Raw genomic sequence first — 24,040 nt, 5'->3', positions numbered from 1 at the left:
AGTTAAAATAAGCATTCCTTTGTAACAGTCATATGTTAGAATTTTATTTAAAGTTAAACCTTCTCCTTTCCCTCATTCTGGTAGGAAGCCTACATTGAGAGAATGGGAGTGTGGTTCCCTTCTGTATATTTTTCACTTAAGGGCTTCTCTTCTTCTCTCCTACTCCATAGGTTGCCTCTGGCAGCACTGAAGGTAGAGATAGGGGACAGAAAGGTACTACTTTACTGGCACCAATGTCATTTTGCACTGGTTTCCACTGGCCTTTGTAGATACTTAAAGTTGTCTTCTTTTCCTCTCATGGGAACTTCTTGGAGATTACTCTGCTTGGCAGCTCTGATTATAGCTCCCTTGACAAGTGCAAATTGGGCATGTGGCACCCCTGTCAGCTTCTGTATCTCACGGTGTAGTTCCAGACTATTTTTGCTGATGTTGCCAGTGAGATTCAGTGGAAAGAGCCTGGAATTGAGTTAGGAAAACCTGTATTCTAGTTCTTATTCCGATACCATTTCTATTTACTCAAGCAAACCACACAGCCTTGGAAGTCTCAGTTTCCTTAACAGAATTAGAAGAGTGTTGGACTGGGTTCGAAATTTTTAAACCTCTGTTTCAGGGAAGCCTAGGGTTCCGAAAAGGTAATATTGAAAATTCTACAGATGTTTGATTTGAATTTCATTTAAAATTTTTAAAAATTTGTTTTAATTCTTTCTATATATCTTGGATTAAAACTATTCTTGGTATCTTTATCTAATTCAAGAGTGTCTGGGATTGTAAGGAAAGTGGTGTTATCTTCCTCCCCCAAATTGTTTACCTCTTATAACTGCTTATCTTTCTGAATGAGGGCTGAGGAAGGATTCTCTTGGTGCTGGGCAAACAAACAAAATCAAAAGTTACTGGGTATGGTTGTGTATCTTACTGCATCTGGTATCCACAACCCTAGATTTCAAATGCTTGTGTTCATTTTGAAGTTCAAATTTTTTTTTCTACTAATTAAGTAATTCTTTTATATCATGAATTTAACTTTAGTCATGGTATAACATTCTACACTGGGGTGTGTGTGTGTGTGTGTGTATTTTTCAAGTATTAAAAAATGAGATGGCCATCAAATTTTTAACTTTTAATTGTTTCTTCTTATGAAGATACCATCTATTTCATTGTCCTCATTTGAGCTGTTTCCCATCAAAATCCTTATCTGGCTAGAATTTGAATTTATGTTTCCATCTTAAACATTAAGTGTATGCATGAACTGTTGTAGTTCTTTAGTGAGATACCAACTTATGCTTTATTTTTGTATTTCCTAGGCATATTGTATTTTAGCAGGATCATTAGTATCTGAAGGAGGTATGTATTGTCACAGAATCTTTTTATTCTTAATTTAGTAATATATATTCAGCAGTCTATTTTTATAGATTGCTAAGTTCTCTTGATTAAAGAAAGCTGTGGAAATAGGAATATAAGTTTTATCTTCTTTGAGGGAAGAAATTCTTTGTATAATGTACTATGGTTGTTCCTATAAGATGGGACAAGTTTGGAAAAGCTTTTTATTTTGTTCTTGAGTATCATATCATTTGAAATGGAGTATAAAAACATAACTAACTATATACTGAGTTTTTTTTTTTTGGAAAGTAAAAAACATTTGTATTTTTTTATACAGCAGGTTCTTATTAGGTATCTATTTTATACATATTAGTGTATATATGTCAATCCCAATCTCCCAATTCATCACACCACCACCCCACCCCCTGCTTCCCTGCCTTGGTGTCCATACGTTTGTTCTCTACATCTGTCTCTCTATTTCTGCCTTGCAAACCTGTTCATCTGTACCATTTTTCTAGATTCCACATGTATGCATTAATAAACAATATTTTTCTCTTTCTGACTTAACTTCACTCTGTATGACAGTCTCTAGGTTCATGGAGTATAAAAATATAACTAACTATATACTGAGTTTTTAAAAATCAGGTTTTAGTAACGTTTATCAGGGAGGACTGTCTTTTTGCAGTACAAATATTTTAATGTTTCTGAAAGTTTCAGCTATAGCAGTATTACGACAGAGAAGTGCTAATATCATGTATGAAACTGCCTAATTCACTGCTGTACTCATAGTATGTTTACTTCTAAAACATTGTCATTTTCTATGCATCATCCTTTCATCTTCGGCAGTCTTATAAAATGGTGATAGCACCACCTGCCTCAGAAGGTTGGGAGGATCAAAGTGATTATGCTTAGTGTGGTGCCTGCCAGCTAGTAGCTGTCTAATAAATTAAGGCTGTTGTGGTGGTAATGATATTTAAATTATTGTGGTTTAGAAATATGGGATTCATTATATCATAATGATTAATTGGGGTCTTGATAATGACTGGTTTAATATAGAACTTTTCCTTATTGACAGCCCTTAGCATTAAAGTGTTGTGCCTATTTATTTATCTTTTGAGATTCCATCTTTAAAGTTTGGAGGCATGAAGTTTCTTCCTTGCTGATATGAATGCTTTTCTTTCAGCAACACTTCTTGTTGCTGTAAATGAGCTTCGTAGGAGTGCTCGGGCCAAAGGAATGTCACTTTACAAGTATGGTATGTATTTTAGAAACCTAGGTGTATTATTTCATCTTCTTTATTTCCTTAAAATTGCCTAGTGCTATTATTGCTTTGTTCCATATGGACGTGTACAAAATATATCTCAGTGTCTTCCCTATGTGGCTCTTACTTATGTATCAGCTCTTTTAAGAAGAGAAATGTAGTGTAATTTGAACAGCAGTACTTTATATTTGGATTTAACTTATGTGAACTACAGTATTTCTGTGTATGCTTATATAACTTGAGAAAGTAATTTGACTTTAAACATCAGTTATTGTTAACATTTAAACCAAGAAATTATATTTATATTGAACAGGGTTTTAAAAATCAGGATCTCATACATTTTTTAATCTTAATTTTTTTTTTTTTTTTTTTTGGCTGCGCTGCACGGCTTGAGGCATCTCAGTTCCCTGACCGGGGATTGAACCCTAGTCACAGCAGTGAGAGCCTGTAATCCTAACCACTAGGCCACTAGGGAACTCCTTCTTAATTTTAATTTTAATTAAATTAAATTAATGGATACTTATTAAAATGTTATCTGATAGTATCAAATTAAGATTTCAGAAGTTTCTTTTCTTGTCTCTACCCCAATGATTAAGTAATGGAAAGTCGTGATCCTAGTACAAATGTTATATTATTGGAGGATACTGCAGCAGTGTTGGGAGTGACAATAGCAGCCACTTGTATGGGCCTTACTTCTATAACAGGTAAATATTTCTCAAATTACAGGTGCTTTATTTGTGCTACTAAAATAATTCTCTAATATGTGGGAATTTTCCTTTATATCATTGAATAATTTTAAACCAATAGATTGTTAAATGTGAATTTCATACTAACCATTTGTTTGTATAAGACAAATAAGATGGTATAAGTGTTCAGATTTTTGAATTAGAAATTTCTCTTAGTTAGAAATAAAGAAGGCTGCTAATAGAGCATTTCTGTAATGCTCGAAGCCTTTCTAGCTGTGACTTAATAAGTAGCACAACTACTCAGAGCTTTAAGTTCTTTACCTATAAAGATATTAATAATATTTGTCCTAGTGACCTTACAGGTTTAAGATAATATATGAGAGAGAACTTTAATAAACTCTAAAGTTCAAAATAAATATACATTGTAGCTCTTGTCTGTTTGTCTTTTTCTACTATTAGTACCAATAATAACTGCTGTTGCTTTCCTGTTTCCTTGATTCTTTAGTTGCTTCCATCCTCATTTTGGTAGCTAGATAAATGTTTTGAAGGCCAATACAGCACAGGCGGATAAGAAGACAAAAACCATTTTATTTTTATTTTCTAAAACAAAGAAACCATTTAGTATGAAAAGACTCAGTTTCTGAGGTTGGAATTCTCTTGAAATGGTACTACCATTCTTACCTGTTTGTCCTAGCGTATTTTAAATAATTTTAGGTGATGAACTTCCACAGTTCTGCAGTATTTCTTAAAATAGCCTGAAATATGAATAGGTCTTTCTCATTTTGAATGTATATTTTAAGACTAAACCAGCATTCTCTGATGTTCACTGTGATCCAAAATATTTCTAATTGTTTTGATCGTTTTTCTGGTTGACCTTACCATTTTAGACATTTTTTTAGACCTAAATTATTACTTAGCAAAATTTTAGGCTTAAGGAAAGTGTGACTTGATAGGTAAGTTGACTTTTAATAGATTATTTTTTTTTACATAGTATTATAAACCAGTCAAATCAAACTTATAAAAAGTTTTGTTTCAAGAAAGTTTCACATTAATTTTTATTTAATTATTTAAATTGTCATTTAAATTAAATAACATGCCAAGAAATAAATAAAATATTTTCCAGCCAATAATTCTGTGATTTCTGTAGGATTAATAGACGTATATTTTAAAATAAAAATAATTAATTAAATTTGGATTTCTAAAGAGCAATATTTTATTTTGAACTCTATAATTACAAACTTCCTAGTGGATTATGTTTTACAAGTGGATATATTTTTACACTTTAGTAATACAAAATAAGTCATTCAGTTTTTAGTGTTATATTTTGACTAAATGTTAATAAAACTAATGTAAATTGAGATTTTTTTTAGTAAAACAAATGTATATTTTATCAAGCATTAAGAGAGTTAAATTTAATATTGACATTTGATCTTTGGAATAAAAAGTTTTCATTATAAAAGCCTTGTGTGTAAAATTTATTATATATAAAGATTTAAAATATAATATTTATGTCTGTTATATAAATCTTAACCTATGCATTCATAGATAATAAATCAACTCTTCTCATTGGTTCTGGAAGAGAATAAAGCCCTAATAACCTAAGGCAAACTTTAGAATCAGAATCATCTGGCAGGATTGGGAAGTCACAGAATGCTAGACCCACACCCACCCCACCCCCAACCCCAGATTTCTGATGTAGAGGGTCTTGAGCGAGGCCCGAGAATTTGCATTACTGCCGTGTTCTTGAGTGATGCTGATGCTGCTGGTCAAAGGACTGCACTTCGAGAACCACTGCTCTGAGGCAGCCATCAGAGGCAAGGAACTAACTTCCTTTTTTTTTTTTTTTTTTTTAAATCTAGAATGGTGCTAGCTATGTATCATTCTTGGTTGAATGAGATAAGAGTGCCTCATATAATTTTTCGTATGGCTTAGTTCTTTCACAGAATCTTCGTAAGAATAAGACACAAAAATGGTTATTTCTTTTAGCTTTTGATTTTACAATTATTTTGTCAACTTGGGATAGGAAAAGTGCTACTGATATATCAAAAAGAAGTGGACTCTTTATTGTATTATTAGTATGTCTCTAATTTGAAAATGCTCTGAACCCTCACCCATGTGACCAGGTGCAAGAAACAGATCATAAGTAATTAAACTGCATAGAATAGTAAAACTATTAGGAGAAAGTCATTAAAGAATTGGAAATGAATTTCCAGTCCCTTGATTTACTAATTCCGGTTCTTTGCTCACTAAAGCTCATTGAAATAATAGAAAATGTTAATTTACTGACTTCTTTTGTGCTTTTATTTAGGCAATCCACTGTATGACAGCCTAGGTTCTTTGGGTGTGGGCACCTTATTAGGTGTGGTCTCAGCATTCCTCATCTACACTAACACAGAAGCACTCTTAGGGCGATCCATCCAGCCAGAACAAGTACAGCGGCTTACTGAACTCCTGGAGAACGACCCATCAGTAAGGTCAGCTTATTCCAGTGATGCTGTTAAGGTTTACAAAAACGTATTAAGAAATAGAAATGCTTGTTTTGTAAATACTTCCAGAAGAGGTTTTGAATTCCTAGCCTTTAGAACTTTTTAATCTTATTACTTTGCAGTATTGCAACCTTACAAGAAAGCAAGTGAAAGCATGTAAGAAACTCCCTAAGTTTCCTTTTAAATTCTGTATATCTTCAATTTTTAGAATAAGAAACAGTTAGATGATGTGATGGGAACAGAAGTTTGCCAAGTATTTGCCTCCTTAATGTGGAACCACTTATATGAAACCTTCATATTTATATTTGCCTTATATTTGTATTATAATTACAAATTGAATATATTAAACTTAAGATTTTTATTCATGGGGATATGATTACCAAATTGAATGTAATTTATACTTTTTTGAAAATGGACTTCTTGTTTTAGATTATATTAAATGTTTTTTCCATATAATCTTTGTCTTTAAATGATATAAAAATAAAGAATTGAAGACTTAGGAGGTAATCAGAAGAGATGCAGAGTTCTAATAGGACTTTTTAGTGAACTTCAGCAGCAGCGTAGTTTCAGAATGAAGGGGAAGGAACAGTCCTTTAAAATCCTGCTTTTGGGGACTTCCCTGGCAGTCCAGTGGTTAAGACTTCACCCTGGTTGGGGAGCTAAGATCCCACATGCCTCGCAGCCAAAAAACCAAAACATAAAACAGAGCAGTATTGTAACAAATTCAATAAAGAAATTAAAAATGGTCCACATCCAAAAAAAAAAAAAATTCCTGATTTTCTACTACTTACCTACATACGCATATATTAAACTTTAAAATAAGAATGTATTTTTCCTAATTAAAATCTTTAAGTTAAATCTTTTAAGAATGACCCTAGGACTTCCTTGGTGGCACAGTGGTTAAGAATCCGCCTGCCAATGCAGGGGACACGGGTTTGAGCCCTGGTCCAGGAAGATCCCACATGCCGCGGAGCAGCTAAGCCCGTGAGCCACAACTACTGAGCCCACGTGCCACAACTACTGAAGCCCATGTGCCTAGAGCCCGTGCTCTGCAACAAGAGAAGCCACCACAATGGGAAGCACGCACACTGCAACAAAGAGTAGCCCCCACTCACCACAACTAGAGAAAGTCTGTGTGCAGCAAGGAAGACCCAACACAGCCAAAAATAAATAAATAAATTAATTAATTAAAAAAAAAAAAGAATGACCTCTATATCTTCGTCAGTAGAACAAATGAGTATGTGAGTAGTAGATTTATATTCTAAGCTCTATCTGTTTACTCTTAAGAAGTAGTTACCTACCGGATCAAGATTAGAAGTTGAGCATTCTTAGAATCAGTATTAGGCTTAGTAACTTAATGTGAGATACTCCATATTAATATTCTTCCCTTGTGATGTCTTTGTCTGATTTTGTTATCAAGGTAATACTGACCTTATAGAATGAATTGGGAAATGTTTCCTCCTCTTCTGTTTTTTTAGAAGAGTTTATAAAGAATTGTTATTATTTCTTCTTTAAATGTTTGGTAGAATTCAGCAGTGATGCCATCTGGGCATGGGCTTTTGTGCATGGTTAGTTTTTTGATTACTCATTCTATCTCTTGTTATTAGTTTATTCAGATTATCTATTTCTTCTTTTGTCAGTTTCAGTAGTTTGTGTCTTTCTAGAAATTTGTCCATTACTTCTAAGTTATCCAATTTGTTGGTGTACAGCTGTTCCTAGTATTCCTTTGTAATCCTTTTTATTCCTTTAGGTTTGGTAGTAATGTCTCCTCTTTCATTTCTGATTGTGGTAATTTGAGTGTTCTTTTTTCTTTTGGTCAGTCCAGCTAAAGATTTGTCAATTTTCTTGGTCTTTTCAGAGAACTAGCTTTTGGTTTAATTGATTTTCTTTGTTTTTCTCTTCTCTGTTTCATGAGTTCCTGCTCTAATCTGTATTATTTCCTTCCTTCTGCTTGCTTTAGGTTTAGTTTGCTCTTTTTCCAGTGTCTTAAGATGGTAGGTTAAGTTTTTTATTTGATATCCATCTTCTTTTTTAATACAGGCTTTTACATTTATAAATATCCTTCTAAGCCCTGCTTTCACTGCATCCTGTAAATTTTAGTATGTTGTGTCTTCATTTTCATTCACTTCAAAATATTTTTTAATTTCACTTTAGATTTCTTCTTTGGCCATTGGTTAATTAGGGGTGTGTTGTTTAATTTCCACATATTTGTGAGTTTCTCAAATGTCTTTGTTACTTCTTATTTCATTCCATTGTGGTTGCCGAACATTCTTTAAATTATTTCTGTCATTTTAAACTTACTGAGGTTTGTTTTATGGCGTAGCATATGATCTATCTTGGATAATGTTCCATGTGTACTTGAGAATAATGTATATTCTGTTGTATGGAGCATTGTGTCTGTTAGATTTTTTTTTTTTTTTTTTTTAGGATTTTCTTTCTTTCTTTCTTTCTTTCTTTATTTATTTATTTATTATTTTTGTCTGTATTGGGTCTTCGGTTCGTGCGAGGGCTTTCTCCAGTTGCGGCAAGCGGGGGCCACTCTTCATCGCGGTGCAGGGACCGCTCTTCATCGCGGTGCGCGGGCCTTTCTCTATCGCGGCCCCTCCCGTTGCGGGGCACAGGCTCCAGACGCGCAGGCTCAGCAATTGTGGCTCACGGACCCAGCTGCTCCGTGGCATGTGGGATCTTCCCAGACCAGGGCTCGAACCCGTGTCCCCTGCATTAGCAGGCAGATTCTCAACCACTGCGCCACCAGGGAAGCCCTGTTAGATTTTTTTTTTTTTTTTTTAAATTACTATTTCTTTCTTTTTTTTTTTTTTTTTAATTTTATAGCTACTTTATTTATTTATTTCTTTATTTTTGGCTGTGTTGGGTCTTCGGTTCGTGCGAGGGCTTTCTCTAGTTACGGCAAGTGGGGGCCACTCTTCATCGTGGTGCAGGGACCGCTCTTCATCGCGGTGCGCGGGCCTCTCACTATCGCGGCCCCTCCCGTTGCGGGGCACAGGCTCCAGACGCGCAGGCTCAGTAGTTGTGGCTCACGGGCCCAGCCGCTCCGTGGCATGTGGGATCCTCCCAGACCAGGGCTCGAACCCGTGTCCCCTGCATTAGCAGGCAGACTCTCAACCACTGCGCCACCAGGGAAGCCCTGTTAGATTTTATAGTGCTCACGTTTTCTAGTTCTTGTTGATCTTCTTGCCTAGTTGTTCTATCCATTATTGAAAGTAGGATGTTGAAGTCTCCTGCTGTTATTGTTGAATTGCCTATTTCTCCTTTCATTTCTGTCAGTTTTTGCTTCATGTGTTTTGGTACCCATTTGCTAGGTATATGTGTGTTTATAATTTTGCATATATTGTTTATAATTAAAGTCTAAAAAAAGAACTGTAAATGGAAAGACTTGCTGTGGCAAATTTGAAATTTTCTGGCATAGTGACGGTCTGTAGATTAAATTGTTGGAAAAAATTAATGTTAGTATTCCAGAAAGTTCATACAGTTTTTAAATCAGTATATTAGTTATCTATATTGCTCTGTGACAAATTACCCCAAAACTTCGTGATTTAAAACAACATTTATTACCTCACAGCCTCTGTGGGTCAGGAATCTGGGCACGGTTTACCTAGGTCTCTACCTGAGGGTTTCTCATAGACTGCAGTCAAGGTGTTGGCTGGGACTATAGTCATCTCCTGGGGAAGGATCAGCTTCTAAGCTTTCTCATGTAATTATCAACAGGATTTAGTTCCTTGCCATGTGGGACTGTCCAACATGGTAGCTTGCTTAATCAAAGTATGCATATTGAGAAGACAATAGATATTGAGTGTGAACACGATAAAAGTCACAGTTTCGTCATCTAATCTTGGAAATGACAGCTCATCATTTTGCCATGTTCTGTTGGTTAGGAGCAAATCGCTAAGTCTAGCCCGCAGTTGAAGGAGAGAGGGTTGCACAAGGGCCTGAACACAGAAGGGGGTTGGGGGGGGGATCATTGGGAACCATGATAGAAGCTGCCTATCACAGTTTTCTGTCTGCAGTTAGTTATGTGTAAGAACATAAGGAAGAAGTATATCAGAACATTTTTATTAACTGATAATTAAGTATTAGTCAAGTAATGAGTATTTTAAATCTTTTGTTAAGACTGAGTTAGATATGCTTTTTTTTAAATGAGTAAATTATATAACCTCTTACCAATCTGAACAAGTTCTATTTCAATCTGGGCATACATAACTTTATAAATATAAAATCATTAATTCTTATTTTCATCCATACTTCTTTATTCATATAGATAAAGAATTTTAGACTCAGTATTTAGTAACTTGCTTAAGATCTCTCAGAAATTAGAGTCAGATGTGTTAAAGAGTACTTGGAGTCTCACTTAGGCTTGTTTTCCTGGTAGGATATCTCTATGTCCTCAGAATTCAGAGTGTTTTTAATTTTCTTAGGTATCCTCTAAAGAAAAGATACTATAATGGTTACTCTAGAAAGAAAGGAATTTCTCAGTAGTTTTCTGGAGAAAATTGATTCCTGAGGATTAGGGCAGGAGGTATTGAAAAGCAATTATGCTTGAGCATCTGCTTCCTTTTCTGGAAGGCAGAATGGTATAATGGAAAGACCACTAGGTTTGGGTATCTAAAGATCTGGGGGTGAGTCCTGGCTCTCCTGTTGCCTAGATGAGTTACCTTAGGCAGGTCACTTTTGCCCCTCTGGGACTGTTTTATCTGTAAAGTAAAGATGCCATCTTAATCTACTTCATGAATGTCATTGATTAAATGCCTGCTGTGTAATTGGTAGCATATTAAACATTTTATATATGTTGGTTCATTATTCCCCACATCAGTCCCATTAGGTAGTTATTATTAACCTCATGCTAATGGAATACTTCACAGAGTTGTATGAAGACTTTTAAAGAAGCTATTGAAAAAAGGAAAAAAGGATTATAAGATAAAATGACAACATTGTAGAAAAGCAATTTAGAGTTGATTTTTTAATCCACAAACTATGTAGTTCATATATATACAAATTACCATAAAATAGTATTTATTGTTTACACCTTCGTATGGCATTATGCAAAAAGACCTAAATGAACATTTGTTTGGAAAATGATAGGTGGTGCTTAATGGCGAACACTCTGAAAGCCATCTTAGTCCATTTTTCATCACTGGTAGCAAAAAACAAGAATTCTAGACTTTTTGCCATTAAAATGTATGTCTGTGTATATAAATTTGTATGTATTGTTATTGGTTGCAGGGCAATTCATGACGTTAAAGCCACAGATCTAGGATTAGGGAAAGTAAGATTTAAGGCAGAAGTAGATTTTGATGGACGAGTTGTTACGAGATCATATTTGGAAAAACAAGATTTTGACCAAATGCTACAAGTAAGTTAAAGTATTTATTGATTTCTTCTTATATAGCCAAGGGTTATAAAAATTACTTCCTAAGTAAATAAAATAAAACTTTTTCTTTTATACGTCTTAAAGTCACTTCAGGTTTCAGCTGGTTCAGAGGAGACAGTAGAAGAGGTAACTTATTATTAAAGTGCTTGTTGTGTGCCAGGCGTTTTATATATGTTACTTTATTTACTGTCAACAACCTGTGAGGTAAAGAAATAATATTTTCATTTTTATATATAGGCCAATTCAGACACAGAAAGATTAAGTAACTTGCCTAAAATTGCAGAGCTATCATATGGAATCAGATGTGAATTCAGATCTCTGTGACTCCAGAATCCATGCTTTTTTTTATTGAGTACTTTAAAAGAAAATTTATACAGGATAATATAATGAACAGAGCAGAGGCTACCACTTGCCTTTGTCGAATATTAACATTTTACTGTACTGTACTTGCTTAAGATCTTAAAAAAAGAAAGAAATAATTACAAAAATATTACAGCCCTTGTTTTTCCTTATAGATCCCATTCTCTTTTCTCCATTCCCAGAACTCACAATTATCTTGAATTTAGTACCTGTCATTTCCATTCAGTTTTTTATACTTTTCAACATATTTTTCTTAGCGTAATATGTAACATTTTAGATGTTTAAAAATTGGTATAAATTGTATTATATCATATGGTTTCCTCTATAATTTGCTAAACAGCATGTTTTTGAGATTCCTCCTCTGTGTTAATATATATACCTCTAGTTAATCTACTTGCTATTTAATAGTCCATCTTACTAATATGCTGCGGTTTGCTTATCCAGTCCCTACTTCACAGACAATTATATTGTTTCAAGTATTAAACTATTGGAAACAGTGCCACAGTGACATTCTTATACATGTTTCCTTGTTTGCATGTGCAAGAATTTCTTTAGGGCATTACATAGCTAGATTTAAAATAGAGGTGGGCCATTGGATGAACATATCTTCAACTTCCTTAGATATTGGCAAATTGTTCTCCAAAGTGAGTCAATTTAACTTCCACCATCAATGTATCAAAGTTTCTATTGCTTCACATTTTCGCTAGATTGTATTGACAGAGTTTTGAAATTTTTATCATTATGATAGATATGAAATAGTATCCTGTTGATTTAATTTATATTTCCCTGGTAGCAGTGAGGTTAATAAACATAGAAATTTATTGACCATTGGGATTTCCTGTACTTGCTTCTTTGTTCGTTTAATTTCTGTTATTCTGACAGATTTGTAAATGTTTTATTTTTAATATGCTGGATACTAATCCTTCCTCAGTTGTGTATATGCAGATAACCTTCTAGTTTATAATTTATCATTCCACTTTGTTGTTGTACAGAAGACTTAACGTAGTTTTTAATTTTATATCAAATTTGTAATCTTTTTCTCTATGCTTTTTATTATCTTTCTTGAGAAACCCTTCTGTAGCCCATTATCATAAAAATATTGTTTTTCTTCTAAAAATTTTAAGGTTTGTTTTTTACCCTTAGGTTTTCAATCCACTTAGAATTACTTGTTTAATGGTCTGAGGCAGGGATTTAGTATTTTTTTCCTATAAAAAAATAATTTCCCCAGCACTATTTATTGATTAGTCTGTTCTTTTCCCACTGATTTTGCAGTGCTACCTCTGTAGATCGTTGTACTCAATTTTTTCTCAAATTGAGGGTTTTTTTGAAATATGTGGTCCATTGCCTATGGCTTGAAAGGTTTTCATTTTTCATTAAACTTAACGGTGTTGGTTATAATTTTTAAAAGAAATTATCAATGTACCACTATGACTTTTTTAAGAATCTGTTTTGTTTTTCTGCTGTCATTTTCTTTATAGGAAATTCAAGAAGTGAAGACTCCTGAAGAACTAGAGACCTTTATGCTTAAACATGGAGAAAATATTATTGATACTTTAGGAGCTGAAGTAGATAGACTTGAGAAGGAACTGAAAGTAAGATATATTCATAATAATAATATAATACAGTGTCAGCTACTTTTTGAGTACTTATCTATGTCAGGCACTGTGCTAATTACATCACTTGTATACTTTTATTTTCTCAGTAACCCCATGATGTATCAGTAGTAATGGGCGAGAAAATGATTGGGTTAGAGAAGTTGGATAATATACTCAAGGTAGTATAGGACTTGGGATTTGAACCTGTGCTGTTCAATTTCAAATTCCATACCTTTTTTTCTAATTTTTTTTAAATTTATTGTTATTTATTTATTATTTATTTTTGGCTGTGTTGGGTCTTAGTTTCTGTGCGAGGGCTTTCTCTAGTTGTGGCAAGCGGGGGCCACTCTTCGTCGCGATGCGTGGGCCTCTCACTATCGCGGCCTCTCTTGTTGTGGAGCACAGGCTCCAGACGCGCAGGCTCAGTAGTTGTGGCTCACGGGCCTAGTTGCTCCGCGGCATGTGGGATCTTCCCAGACCAGGGCTTGAACCCGTGTCCTCTGCATTGGCAGGCAGATTCTCAACCACTGTGCCACCAGGGAAGCCCTCAAATTCCATACTTTTAACCTCTATTCTATACTGCTTGCTTAGTTTCTAAAATAATCAACGGTTTTTTTCTTGTTTGTTTGTCTTTAAATAAGAAACGTTTCTAACATTTCTAGAGAAAAGTAAAAGGGAAACTTTAAACTCTGTTCTAAAGTTAAAAAAGAGTGTGACCTTAAGCATATACATGCATACTGCTTTAGCCCGTCTGACATTATTTTATATTTTGTTTGTTTCTGTTCAGTTGGAGATCATTACAACCTGTTGGTTTTTTACTGAAATATTACCTAACCAGACTGCCTTTAAAAAAGTCTCAGTGCTCTCAAATTGTCATTTATTGACATTTGAATTCTAATTGTTTGCAATGAAGAAAACTTGTAAATGATCTTCAACGTTTATAACTTGTTGAAGGCAATGTATTTTCTTTAGCTGATGTTGATTTTTGTTTAGTTTTGTTAAAAATTGAAGAGAAACAAAGACAAAAATTGAAGGGAAACATTTCTATCACTATTTTACTACCTTTTAGAATCTAGATATGTGATCAGATTAATAGAAGCAGTTCAAAAAAGATGATTTTGTTAACGTTAATATTATAGTTCATGAGCTTATTAGGCATGATTTTCAGAATTTCTAGATGAACAATTCTCAAATATTTTGATATTAGGATTCTTAAAAATTATTGAGGACTCAAAGAGGTTTTTTTTAGTTATATTTATTTATATTTACCAAATTATTAATTAAAATTGAGAAATTTAAAAATATTTATTCATTTAGAAAACATAATAAATGTATTTCATGTTAATATAAATAACAGTTTGAAGGAAAATAACTATAGTTTCCAAAATGAAATAAATAGAAGAGTGGTATTGTTTTACATTTTTACAAAAATCTAAGACAGCTAGATTCCCATTTGTGCTTCTGCATTCAGTCTATTACCATACGTTATTTTGGTTGAAGAATATGAAGAAAAAGGAGGAGCCTTTTTAAGTATTCTTTTAGTCTTTCCAGATAATTTTGATATTCTCTTTTTTTTTTTAATTTTTATTTATTTATTTATTTAGTTAGTTAGTTAGTTTTGGCTGTGTTGGGTCTTCGTTTCTGTGCAAGGGCTTTCTCTAGTTGCGGCAAGTGGGGGCCACTCTTCATCGCGGTGCGCGGGCCTCTCACTATCACGGCCTCTCTTGTTGCGGAGCACAGGCTCCAGACGCGCAGGCTCAGTAGTTGTGGCTCACAGGCCTAATTGCTCCGCGGCACGTGGGATCTTCCCAGACCAGGGCTCGAACCCGTGTTCCCTGCATTGGCAGGCAGATTCTCAACCACTGCGCCACCAGGGAAGCCCTGATATTCTCTTTTAATATTATACCAAAACCTGACAACCGGTAACCTCTTAAAGCATAGTTGTGATGTGAAATCTGAAACCATATCGATGAACTTTTCATATACTGTTTGTGAAGTTAGGGGGCACAGTCCAGAAGACCACCTTCATTTCTAACACCAGTTGCAAAGTTCAGGTGGTTCCTAAGACCACCCTCAGGTTTGATAATTCACTAGGAGGACTCAGAACTCACTGAATGGTTTATTACAATGAAAGGATACAGATTAAAACTAGCCAAAGGAAGAGGTGCATAGGGCAGAGTTCCAAACCTGGAGTTTCACTTGTCCTCTCCCTGTGGAGTCATGGACGGTGTTATTTTCCTGACAGTGGTGTGTGACAGTTTGCATGGAGTATTGCTAACCACAGAAGCTCAACCGAGCCTTGGTGTCCAGAAATGTTCTTGGGGCTCTGTAGTTGACTGCGTGAGTGGATGACTTTTCATCTCCAGCCCCTCTCAGGAAGAGCCGACACCTTTAGTTTCCACCGGCTTCTGGAGGTAGAGCAGATACTGTGTGGACAAAGATAAACAAAGACCTAATTATCAGGCAGAATATTCCAAGGACCTAGAGATTACCTCCCAATAGCCAAGAGCAAAGGCCAGACCTCTCTCTGAGTGTGATTAGCACTCTCCTATACACTATTATATTAAAATCTGTTGGTCTGTCTTTATACTCTGATTGCATCTTTTTTTTTTTAACATCTTTATTGTCTGATTGAATCTTTTTAACCCATGCTTGATTCTTTAACATTATGAATTGGTCATTTGGAAAATACTGGCTCACTGAATTTATGCACATCGTGCAAATGTTGATACATTTCTAAGTATTGGGAAGCTGTCAGGCTCATGGTGGTGGATATGAGTTTTTCAACATTCTAATTTTGACTTGAAAGCTTGCATTTTATTATTAGCAACAAATATTGTTGTTTTCCTTGAAGTAGTAGACTCATTTTGTTTATTTCTTAAGAAGATGCCTGCCAAATACCCAAATTTGAATAACCATAGTTTGTTAGTTATTCTTTCAAGTAAAAAGGGTGTTCAGATAAAAACCGTCTGATTGAGCTCATTCAAGCAATCACAGGGGTACTTTTCCTTGTGACAGCATCAGACTTCAGCGTGAAGCACAACTTCCCATTTTGTCACCGAATATTTTTTTAAAGTGTATTCAAGGGTTGAGGTTTAATAAATCAGTACTTTTTACTACTTCATGAAGGACATTTTAAAGTGAAACTGGCTTTTAAAAAAAAAACAAAAAAAACCGGGTGGCAATAAAGGAACACAATGACTACCAGTATGGTTTGGTGCAAGTTGCCTTGAGTTGTGTGGAGGTGCCAGCAGTTTTATCCATGCCATCGGAGGAAATGTCAGCATCGTAAAAGAGGCAAAAAACATCTTACTGTAATTATGAAAATAGTTTTGACCTCGGAGTCCCCCCTGAAAATGTCTCGGTAACCCAGTAATCCTTGAACCACGCTTTGAATACCATTGTTCTGAATAAAATGTGAGATGATTATTTTTTTGCAGGGTGATTGGAGAATGAATAAATGTTGCATTTCCATTCTATCTGTTTTTTATTTCCCTGGCAAGGAAAATAATGGACTTTTAAAACTAACTATTTTGGCTTTACTCTTTAATAGAAACAATGTCAGAAGCCGATTTAAGAATAATTAACAAGTTGGCCATTCTTAATTGTATTTACTCTTATCACAATCAGATATGCTTATTATTTTAAGCTAATTTTGTGCTTTAATTAGAAGCTATTAAATCATTGATAGACTGAATTATCTCATGTTTTTGAATTATATGTCTTTCAAACCAAGAAGCCACATTTTGCCTACACTTTCAGGTGGAAACATCCCTAAGGTGGTAATAAGGTATAACTAATCTCAAGTGAAAAGAAAGTTCTTCATAGTTAAGATACCAGACCAAGAAAATGCATGAAAATGAGATGATTTTCTTTTGAAAACAAAAACTTTGTACATTGGTATTTTCGCTCCTTTTTAGTATCTAAGCATAGTTGCCTTCCAAGTTTAAATTTTAATAATTATTGAATTACTTTGGAAGGTCACACTCAGTGATAAAATTCTGCAGCATTATAGCCATCTCTTTGAGTAAATACCATTGATCTAAGTATTAGAACAGGCGATATTTTTGGCTTGAAGTCTGTAGCTTACATAGTGCTATGTTAAGATGTTAAAAATAATAGAGGCTAATTTATAAAGTCCCATATTATAATGTGAGATACATATTGTTCTTATTTTGAAATTGTTTGAATTGTTAACGTAGATTTTTGTTGTTGTTGTTCTACCTCTATATTCAATCAGTAGATAGACCCTTGTCCTATATCTCCATGAAGTTTTTTTGTTTGGGGGGAAATAATTCTATCAGAAATTAATTCAGTGGGAAGATGCCATAGCAAATTTCTAATAAATTCCAGTTAAATGCTCTGCCCTTTACTATGTCTTTTGCATCTCTGATTACATCCTCCTGTAGTATTTTCTTTACTTGAGTCTACAGCATTGTAAAATAAATTATGTAATTTGGTTTTTAATCTCTGCATAATATGAGTGTTGGAAAAAAATCTGTGATGTGTAAAATATTCCAATTCACATTGAACAGTGCCTGGGACATAATAGACCAATAAGTATTTGGTGAAAAAATGAATGAAAATTATAAGTTGGACACCAATTATTGATTTTCAGTTCTATTTAACAATTATATATTCATGAATATATGAATATATTAATTTCTACTATGCACATGATATCTTGTTACGCACTAAACATTAAATTTTAAGGATATTAATCCTATTTCTTTTCTCATTCATTCAGCAAACACATTGTGTGTGTCTGCTTTGTAATGGGCACATACATTTTAGGAATTTGGTTAATTTTCTCTCTGAAAACTTGATTTTAAAAGGCAGAGTAAATTAACTTTTTAGTTTCTTTTTCTTAAGATCAGATTTTTATTACACATTTGTTGTATAGTGCTTTTTAGATTGAATAATTTTAAACTTTCCGTGAACAGCTAAAATTTTTCAAGTCGTATTGGGATGAGTAAGGGTTGATTGGAATGGGACAAAAAAATTCAATTTCATTTCTGTTTGAGGAAGTCTTTTTTATTCCATATTGAATTTAAGAAATTCTAGACAGAGGAATAGTTTAAGATAAAGAAAACATTGAGAACAAAAGTATCATCCGCCACCCCCTTGTGGGGTCCCTGGTCACTCTTACCTTAGGACCCAAGAGGAAAGCACCCCTAGGTACAGCTGAACAGCACTAGTTGTAAGAAAAATCCCAGTGCACGCTGAACAGAATGAGTGCTCTAGCTGGAGCTACACTCCAGTATTATACCAGGTTTTTGTCTTTATAATTAAATTCGTTTAATATGAATAATATGCAAATGTTCCTGGAATATTATTTTTTAAGCTAGGAGTTATTAATCCTGACTGATTATTAGAATCACTTAGAAGAGCTTTTTTCCCCTTGTTGATTTATTTGTACGGTTTTTATCAAATAATACACACAGTTTACAAAATCAGACAGAACTGAAAAGCTTATACAGAAGTGTCACCTGCCTTGCCTTCCTCAATCGTTAGTTCTACATTTTAGAGATAACCATGTTTAATACTTTTAGTATTTTCTTTTATATTTACTGCCGTATTTCTACGTAAGAGTCTTACATTGCTCCTCCTGACTTAAACATTATTTCCTCTTAGGTAGGTACAGATTAGTTATTTTATAAGTCTCTTCTGTCCTACAGTCTTACAATATCATTATGTTAACTTTATTAAACTTTTAATTCCCCCCCCACATTGTGTTAGATGTCCTTCCTTTATGTATCCATAGGGGGAAAAATCCCCTCAAATCTTTACTTGCTCTGTAGTAGCAGACTATTATAATCGCCTGCTTACTTACCTGTATTTCCTCACTAGAGATAAGTTCATTCAAGGCAAGTGCTGTTTATTTCCTGTTTATTGTTGTATACTTCAGTGCTTGGTACAGTGTAGGCATATAATAAAGATATTTTTGGGGACTTCCCTGGTGGTCCATTGGCTAAGACTCTGCGCTCCCAATGCAGGGGGCCCAGGTTCGATCCCTGGTCAGGGAACTAGATCCCACATGCTGCAACTAAAGATCCCACATGTGGCAACAAAGATCCCACGTGCTGCAACTAAGACCTGGAGCAGCCAAATAAATAAATAAGTATTTTTTTAAAAATATGTTTTTCGTTGTTACTGAAATTCCTTAAGATTTTTCACAATCTGGCTTCTGCCTGTCTTTCCAACCTCATTGCTTTTTGCAGCTTCTGTGCTAACTATACCATACTGCTAGTGCATACTTTCCAGGCTCTCTTGACTTCGCTCATGCTATTTCTTTTGTCTAGTCCCTTTTCATCATCCATCTGGAAAATTCACCATATTCAAACCTTGTTTAGATACTATATTCTCCGTGAATTCTTTCTGGATCTCATGAGCAAAAGTAATAGATCTCATGTTTTTGTTTCCAGAATTATTATTTAGCACATTAAAATAGTTAGGAGCCTTGGGGTCTGGAGTCAGGCCTAGAATCTATCCTGGCTCCATCACTTACTAGCTGTGTGACTTTGGACAGGTTAGTTAATTTCTTTAACCTTCATTTTCCGCATATGTAAAATGGAAATAATTGGGTTATTATGAGGATTTTAAACACACACTTTCCGTGAAGCCCCTTACTTATTATTAGCATAGTACTTGACACAAGAGTAACCACTCAATATATGTTAACTGGTTATTATTATTAGCTATAATGCTTTTTTTTTTTGGCTGTGCCAGGTCTTAGTTGCAGCAGGCAGCCTCCTTAGTTGCAGCTCATGGGTTCCTTAGTTGTGGCATGCAAACTCTTAGTTGCGGCATGCATGTGGGATCTAGCTCCCTGACCAGGGATCGAACCCACGCCCCCTGCAGTGGGAGCGTGGAGTCTTAACTACTGGACCATCAGGGAAGTCCCTCTTAGCTATAATGCTTTTGCTCGTAGAGGCTATTCATACACTTTTCTCTCTGGCTAAACTGAGTCCCTCAGGGTAAGGAGCAGAGTCTTATTTAATAATCATAGCTCTACTTTCTAGCACAGTGCTTAGATCAAGACTATATGGATTGTTACTAGAACATATAAGTTAATATCAGTTTAGTCTTTCGATTATTATTGCTTTGCAGTGTTTTTCACCACAAATGAGCATATTTCCAGTGCTTTGCAGTGCTTGGCACATACTAGATTCTTAATCCATTATTGTATTAATGAACATATGGACAAAACTCAGGGAGGCTGGACTACTTACTATATATTTTATAGTGTATAATTGGTCTATTCATCTATTGATCTTATGTTTTTCCCTCTGTAAATACTTCTCTTGCTAGTATGCTACAATGAAATAGTTTGACCAAATGTTTTCATTGGCTTTAGTGATCAAAAGGAATAAAAGGAAACAGAAAATTGTCTTTTGCTATTAATAATGTAGCGGTGATTTTTTTCCTTCCAGAAACGAAATCCTGAAGTTCGACATGTAGATCTGGAGATATTATAGACTTGATGGAATGAATCACCTTGGAGGGATCCTTGGAAACAAGTTTGCCAAGACTACTTTCCCACACTGAAGGAGTCAATGCCATTCAGAAGCCATTTTGGGTTTTTTTTTTTAAGATGGAGGAAATATTTATGTAAAGAGCAATTCAACAGTCCACAGAACTAAGACAACATCTCACTTCTAAGAGACATATTACAAGTTGAATCAATTTGGAAATCATGTTTTTATGTTTCAGCAGGAAACATTTTGGTTACTTAAATTGTTCATAATTTCTCATTTTAGCCTGTCAGTGTGTATTGTACCTTGCAATCATGTTTCCTTTCTTCACATTGGTAAAAAAATAAGCAGCATCTGTAAGATTATGATTTTTAACTTTGTTGCCAGTGAAGATTTCACTCCATCAAAACCTGTCAATCTTGAACATTCTGGCTAAATCTTGGTTTGCGGTCTTTAAAACAGTCACTCCATTTCAAAGTCTGTCTTTCCTTATAGAATGTAGAAATTATTTTAACGTACTTTGTGTTTTTTGCCCTGAGCACTAAGAGGAACGCTTTCCTAACCTAGTTATCCATAAATGTTCATTCCAGAAAGGACTTCATTACTGAATTGAAGGAAGAGATTTCAGTACACTCTTTTAGGTCATGCTACTTGCCATTTTGTAAAATTTCTTTTCTCTTCTTTGCTTTTTTTTCCTTATTTAGTTTAATTTTCCTAGTGGTAGGAAATATAAAATAGCCCTAGATATTTCCATGGGCCAGTGTGATGACTGGTTTTTTTGTTTTTGTTTTTTAACTGCCTTCAGTCCCATAATGTGTATTTACTAGGAGATAATGCATTTATAAGCATTTTAACATTATGTAAAGTGGACTAGAAATATTTATAATTTCACAGACAGGACAGCATTTTATTTTTTATTTATTTTAAAATAGGCACTACTTAACTTGTGTAAATCTGAACTGTGGGATAGTTCTCGCTTTGAGAGATAGAGAAGTAAACCTCTTATGCGGAAACTTGTGGCCATGACTTTTGTATAATATCATAGACAGTAGTGTGTAACATGAGTTTCTTAGAGTTACAAATGGGCATTTAGCATAATGTATGATTATAACATGTGCTAAGTAGCTTTCTAATGATCGTAAGGTATCAAGATGAAAAAATATGCAATTCAGTAATTGAAAATTTAGTGCAAAACTGCAGCTGTGTCTCCATTCATCAGAAGAATTCATATGCACTTGAAATTGTTCGGGTACCAGTGAGCATTGTCCATGCAAGAGCGGTAGCTGCCTGAATAATCTCTGCTGGATAAGTGAGTGCTTCAGGCCCTAGGTCAGTGTCTAAAAACTTACTTAGGTTGAAGTTTATAAATTATAGCAAGTTATAATGCTGGAAACAAAAAATAAACATTTGATTAAAGGGTTTGTAATAGTAGTTTTTTGATTCAGAACTGTCATCTACTGGAAAAGTGTGAAAATTTACATGGGTGTACACTTTTTACCATTACAAAACATCTTGTGTGCTGTACATTTTAAGTGAAATAACATTCCAGTTTTATTGTTTAAGATACGAAAATGTTTTATACATATATATGTATATACACGCACACAATTTGTTCTTATGGTTTCAAATTCTTCACTCCTACTTTTTAAAAAACTTTCTTACCCGTTATAATTAACTCTATACTTTCTGTGTCTTCCTCCTTCCCCTTTCCCACCTGCCATTTTGTTTATTTCATGTCAGTGTGCCAGGTGGGAAGGTACCAAATTATGTCCAATTTCCTCCTAGTGAAATTACTGTAAAAATTTTCACATAGTTAGACAAGAATATTAACTCATTTAAAAAAAAACGCAAAAGCTGATGTGCAGTAGTTATTATTCCAAATGGTAGATTTTTTTAAAGGACTCCCTGAAAGAGGTCAACTCCTGATATTTCTTTGGGTTTTCTAACCTTATTTTGATTGAAGTCATACCTATTCTTAAATAATAATTGAAGGTTTATGTTTCTGTCCTTTCACTGCAGTTCTGTTCTGCACTGATACCTTAAAGTTTGTTCAAGTGAAATTTGACATAAAGAAGTACAGCCTATCTAGGAATTTAATGTATGACATCACTGGTCCCTTTTTTTTTTTTTTTTCCTTCCTTTTAAACTAGAGTCAAATTTGAATTTTGAAACCAGGGAATTTGGTCCCCTTTATTTAAAAATAAGATAATATCTAGTTGTGCAGGTTTCTTATTTTTGTTTTTTTCCAAATTAATACTTCTTACTTTGTCTTACCCTTATGCTTAGTGTTTGAATATTTAAGCATATAAATCTTAATGTTTTTAAGGAAAATAGCTTCTGTAGTAGAATAATTGCAAAAGTAATGTTGGACAGAGAAGAGGTCAGTCGAGTCCATGACTCCTGTTTGTATTCAGCTGAAATCTGGAAACCAGCAAAGGTGAAGTATATTTGTTTTCAGCTCTGGCTGTAAGTAACAGGCCCCAGACTGTGGAAGCTGGCACATATTTTTAGACCATGGCAGATGGGGGATGAGGGGTGGAGATCTGTTTTTAAGTGGACCGTGTTGGTGGCCAGTAAGTAGTAGTCAGTTCCAAAGAGGGAGATTCCTGAACATATACTGAGGAAACTGTAAGATAGAATCAGATTGGAAAACTTTCAGGTTTTTTTCAGAAACAAAGTTAATATCTGCATACATCCTCCTCCACACCAAATAACCCAGAACAACAAAAGGGCATTAGACTTGAATTTTGGGTATATGATTTTAGTGTTACCTTAATTATCCTGTACTTTGGATAATGGTTTTTGCTAAAATTATACCATCTAAAGGAAACGGCTTAAGTTTTAAATCTGATAACTTTGAGGTAGAATGCTAGGAACTACAGAAAATTGTACAGGCATTTGGAATTTATACTATTTTTCTTAGATTGCATTTGTCATGCTCTGGCATTTCTTTTAAATGTGATGACCCCCAATTTGCCAAACTGTCAGAAGTCAGTGAAGCAAAGAATTGAAGATAAAATGTTGATTCAAAGATTGTCCCCCCTAAATCCCTCATCCTGGTCTCTGAAATGGAAGTTTGGAAGGCATTTATATAGAAGATTGGTCTGGCAGCCTTTATATTTGCATTTAAGTTTACTAGCATCCCTAGAGTTGGTTTCATGGAAAAGAGAAAATTTTTGTTTCTATTACATTGTATTTCATCTGTCTGATTTCTGTGGCAGGTTAAGATTTTCCTGGTCCATCAGGGTGCATTTTTCCTTAATAAATGCTGTATGTAAATAAGAGCAGTTCACTTCTTAGTTTGGGATTTTCCCCGGTGATAAATGTTTGTTAAATACTTCTTTACCTCATGTGCTAACCTTTAAAAATCATGCCTTTGTTTTTGAACAGAATTTATTATTCCTTGAGTATGCTTGTTAGTTTGTGGGTGTCCTCATTTTACAAAACCAAGATATAAAAACTCTTAATTGTTTTATG

The 24,040-nt window shown here is 34.4% G+C and overlaps 1 protein-coding gene across 3 annotated transcripts in view; it reads left to right on the top strand.

Moving 5' to 3' along the window:
• The window catches only part of SLC30A9 (solute carrier family 30 member 9), a 76,386-nt gene extending 54,404 nt beyond the window's left edge, over positions 1–21,982 (top strand). The window contains exons 12-18 of one of the 3 annotated variants that reach the window (XM_007178758.2): positions 1,299–1,338; positions 2,498–2,569; positions 3,172–3,279; positions 5,570–5,735; positions 10,986–11,115; positions 12,972–13,085; positions 20,522–21,982. In XM_007178758.2, coding sequence (XP_007178820.1) covers positions 1,299–1,338; positions 2,498–2,569; positions 3,172–3,279; positions 5,570–5,735; positions 10,986–11,115; positions 12,972–13,085; positions 20,522–20,566 — 675 coding nt within the window. In that variant the 3' untranslated portion in view covers positions 20,567–21,982. The remainder of the gene's footprint in view (positions 1–1,298; positions 1,339–2,497; positions 2,570–3,171; positions 3,280–5,569; positions 5,736–10,985; positions 11,116–12,971; positions 13,086–20,521) is intronic. The other 2 variants (XM_057546762.1, XM_007178759.2) reach the window with 2 other exon arrangements.
• Positions 21,983–24,040: the final 2,058 nt, after the last annotated feature.

Source organism: Balaenoptera acutorostrata, chromosome 5 (assembly GCF_949987535.1).
Source record: "Balaenoptera acutorostrata chromosome 5, mBalAcu1.1, whole genome shotgun sequence".
Classification (NCBI taxonomy): Eukaryota; Metazoa; Chordata; class Mammalia; order Artiodactyla; family Balaenopteridae; genus Balaenoptera; species Balaenoptera acutorostrata.
Note: the sequence above shows the minus strand (reverse complement) of the source record. Positions and strands in the feature narration are given on the sequence as shown.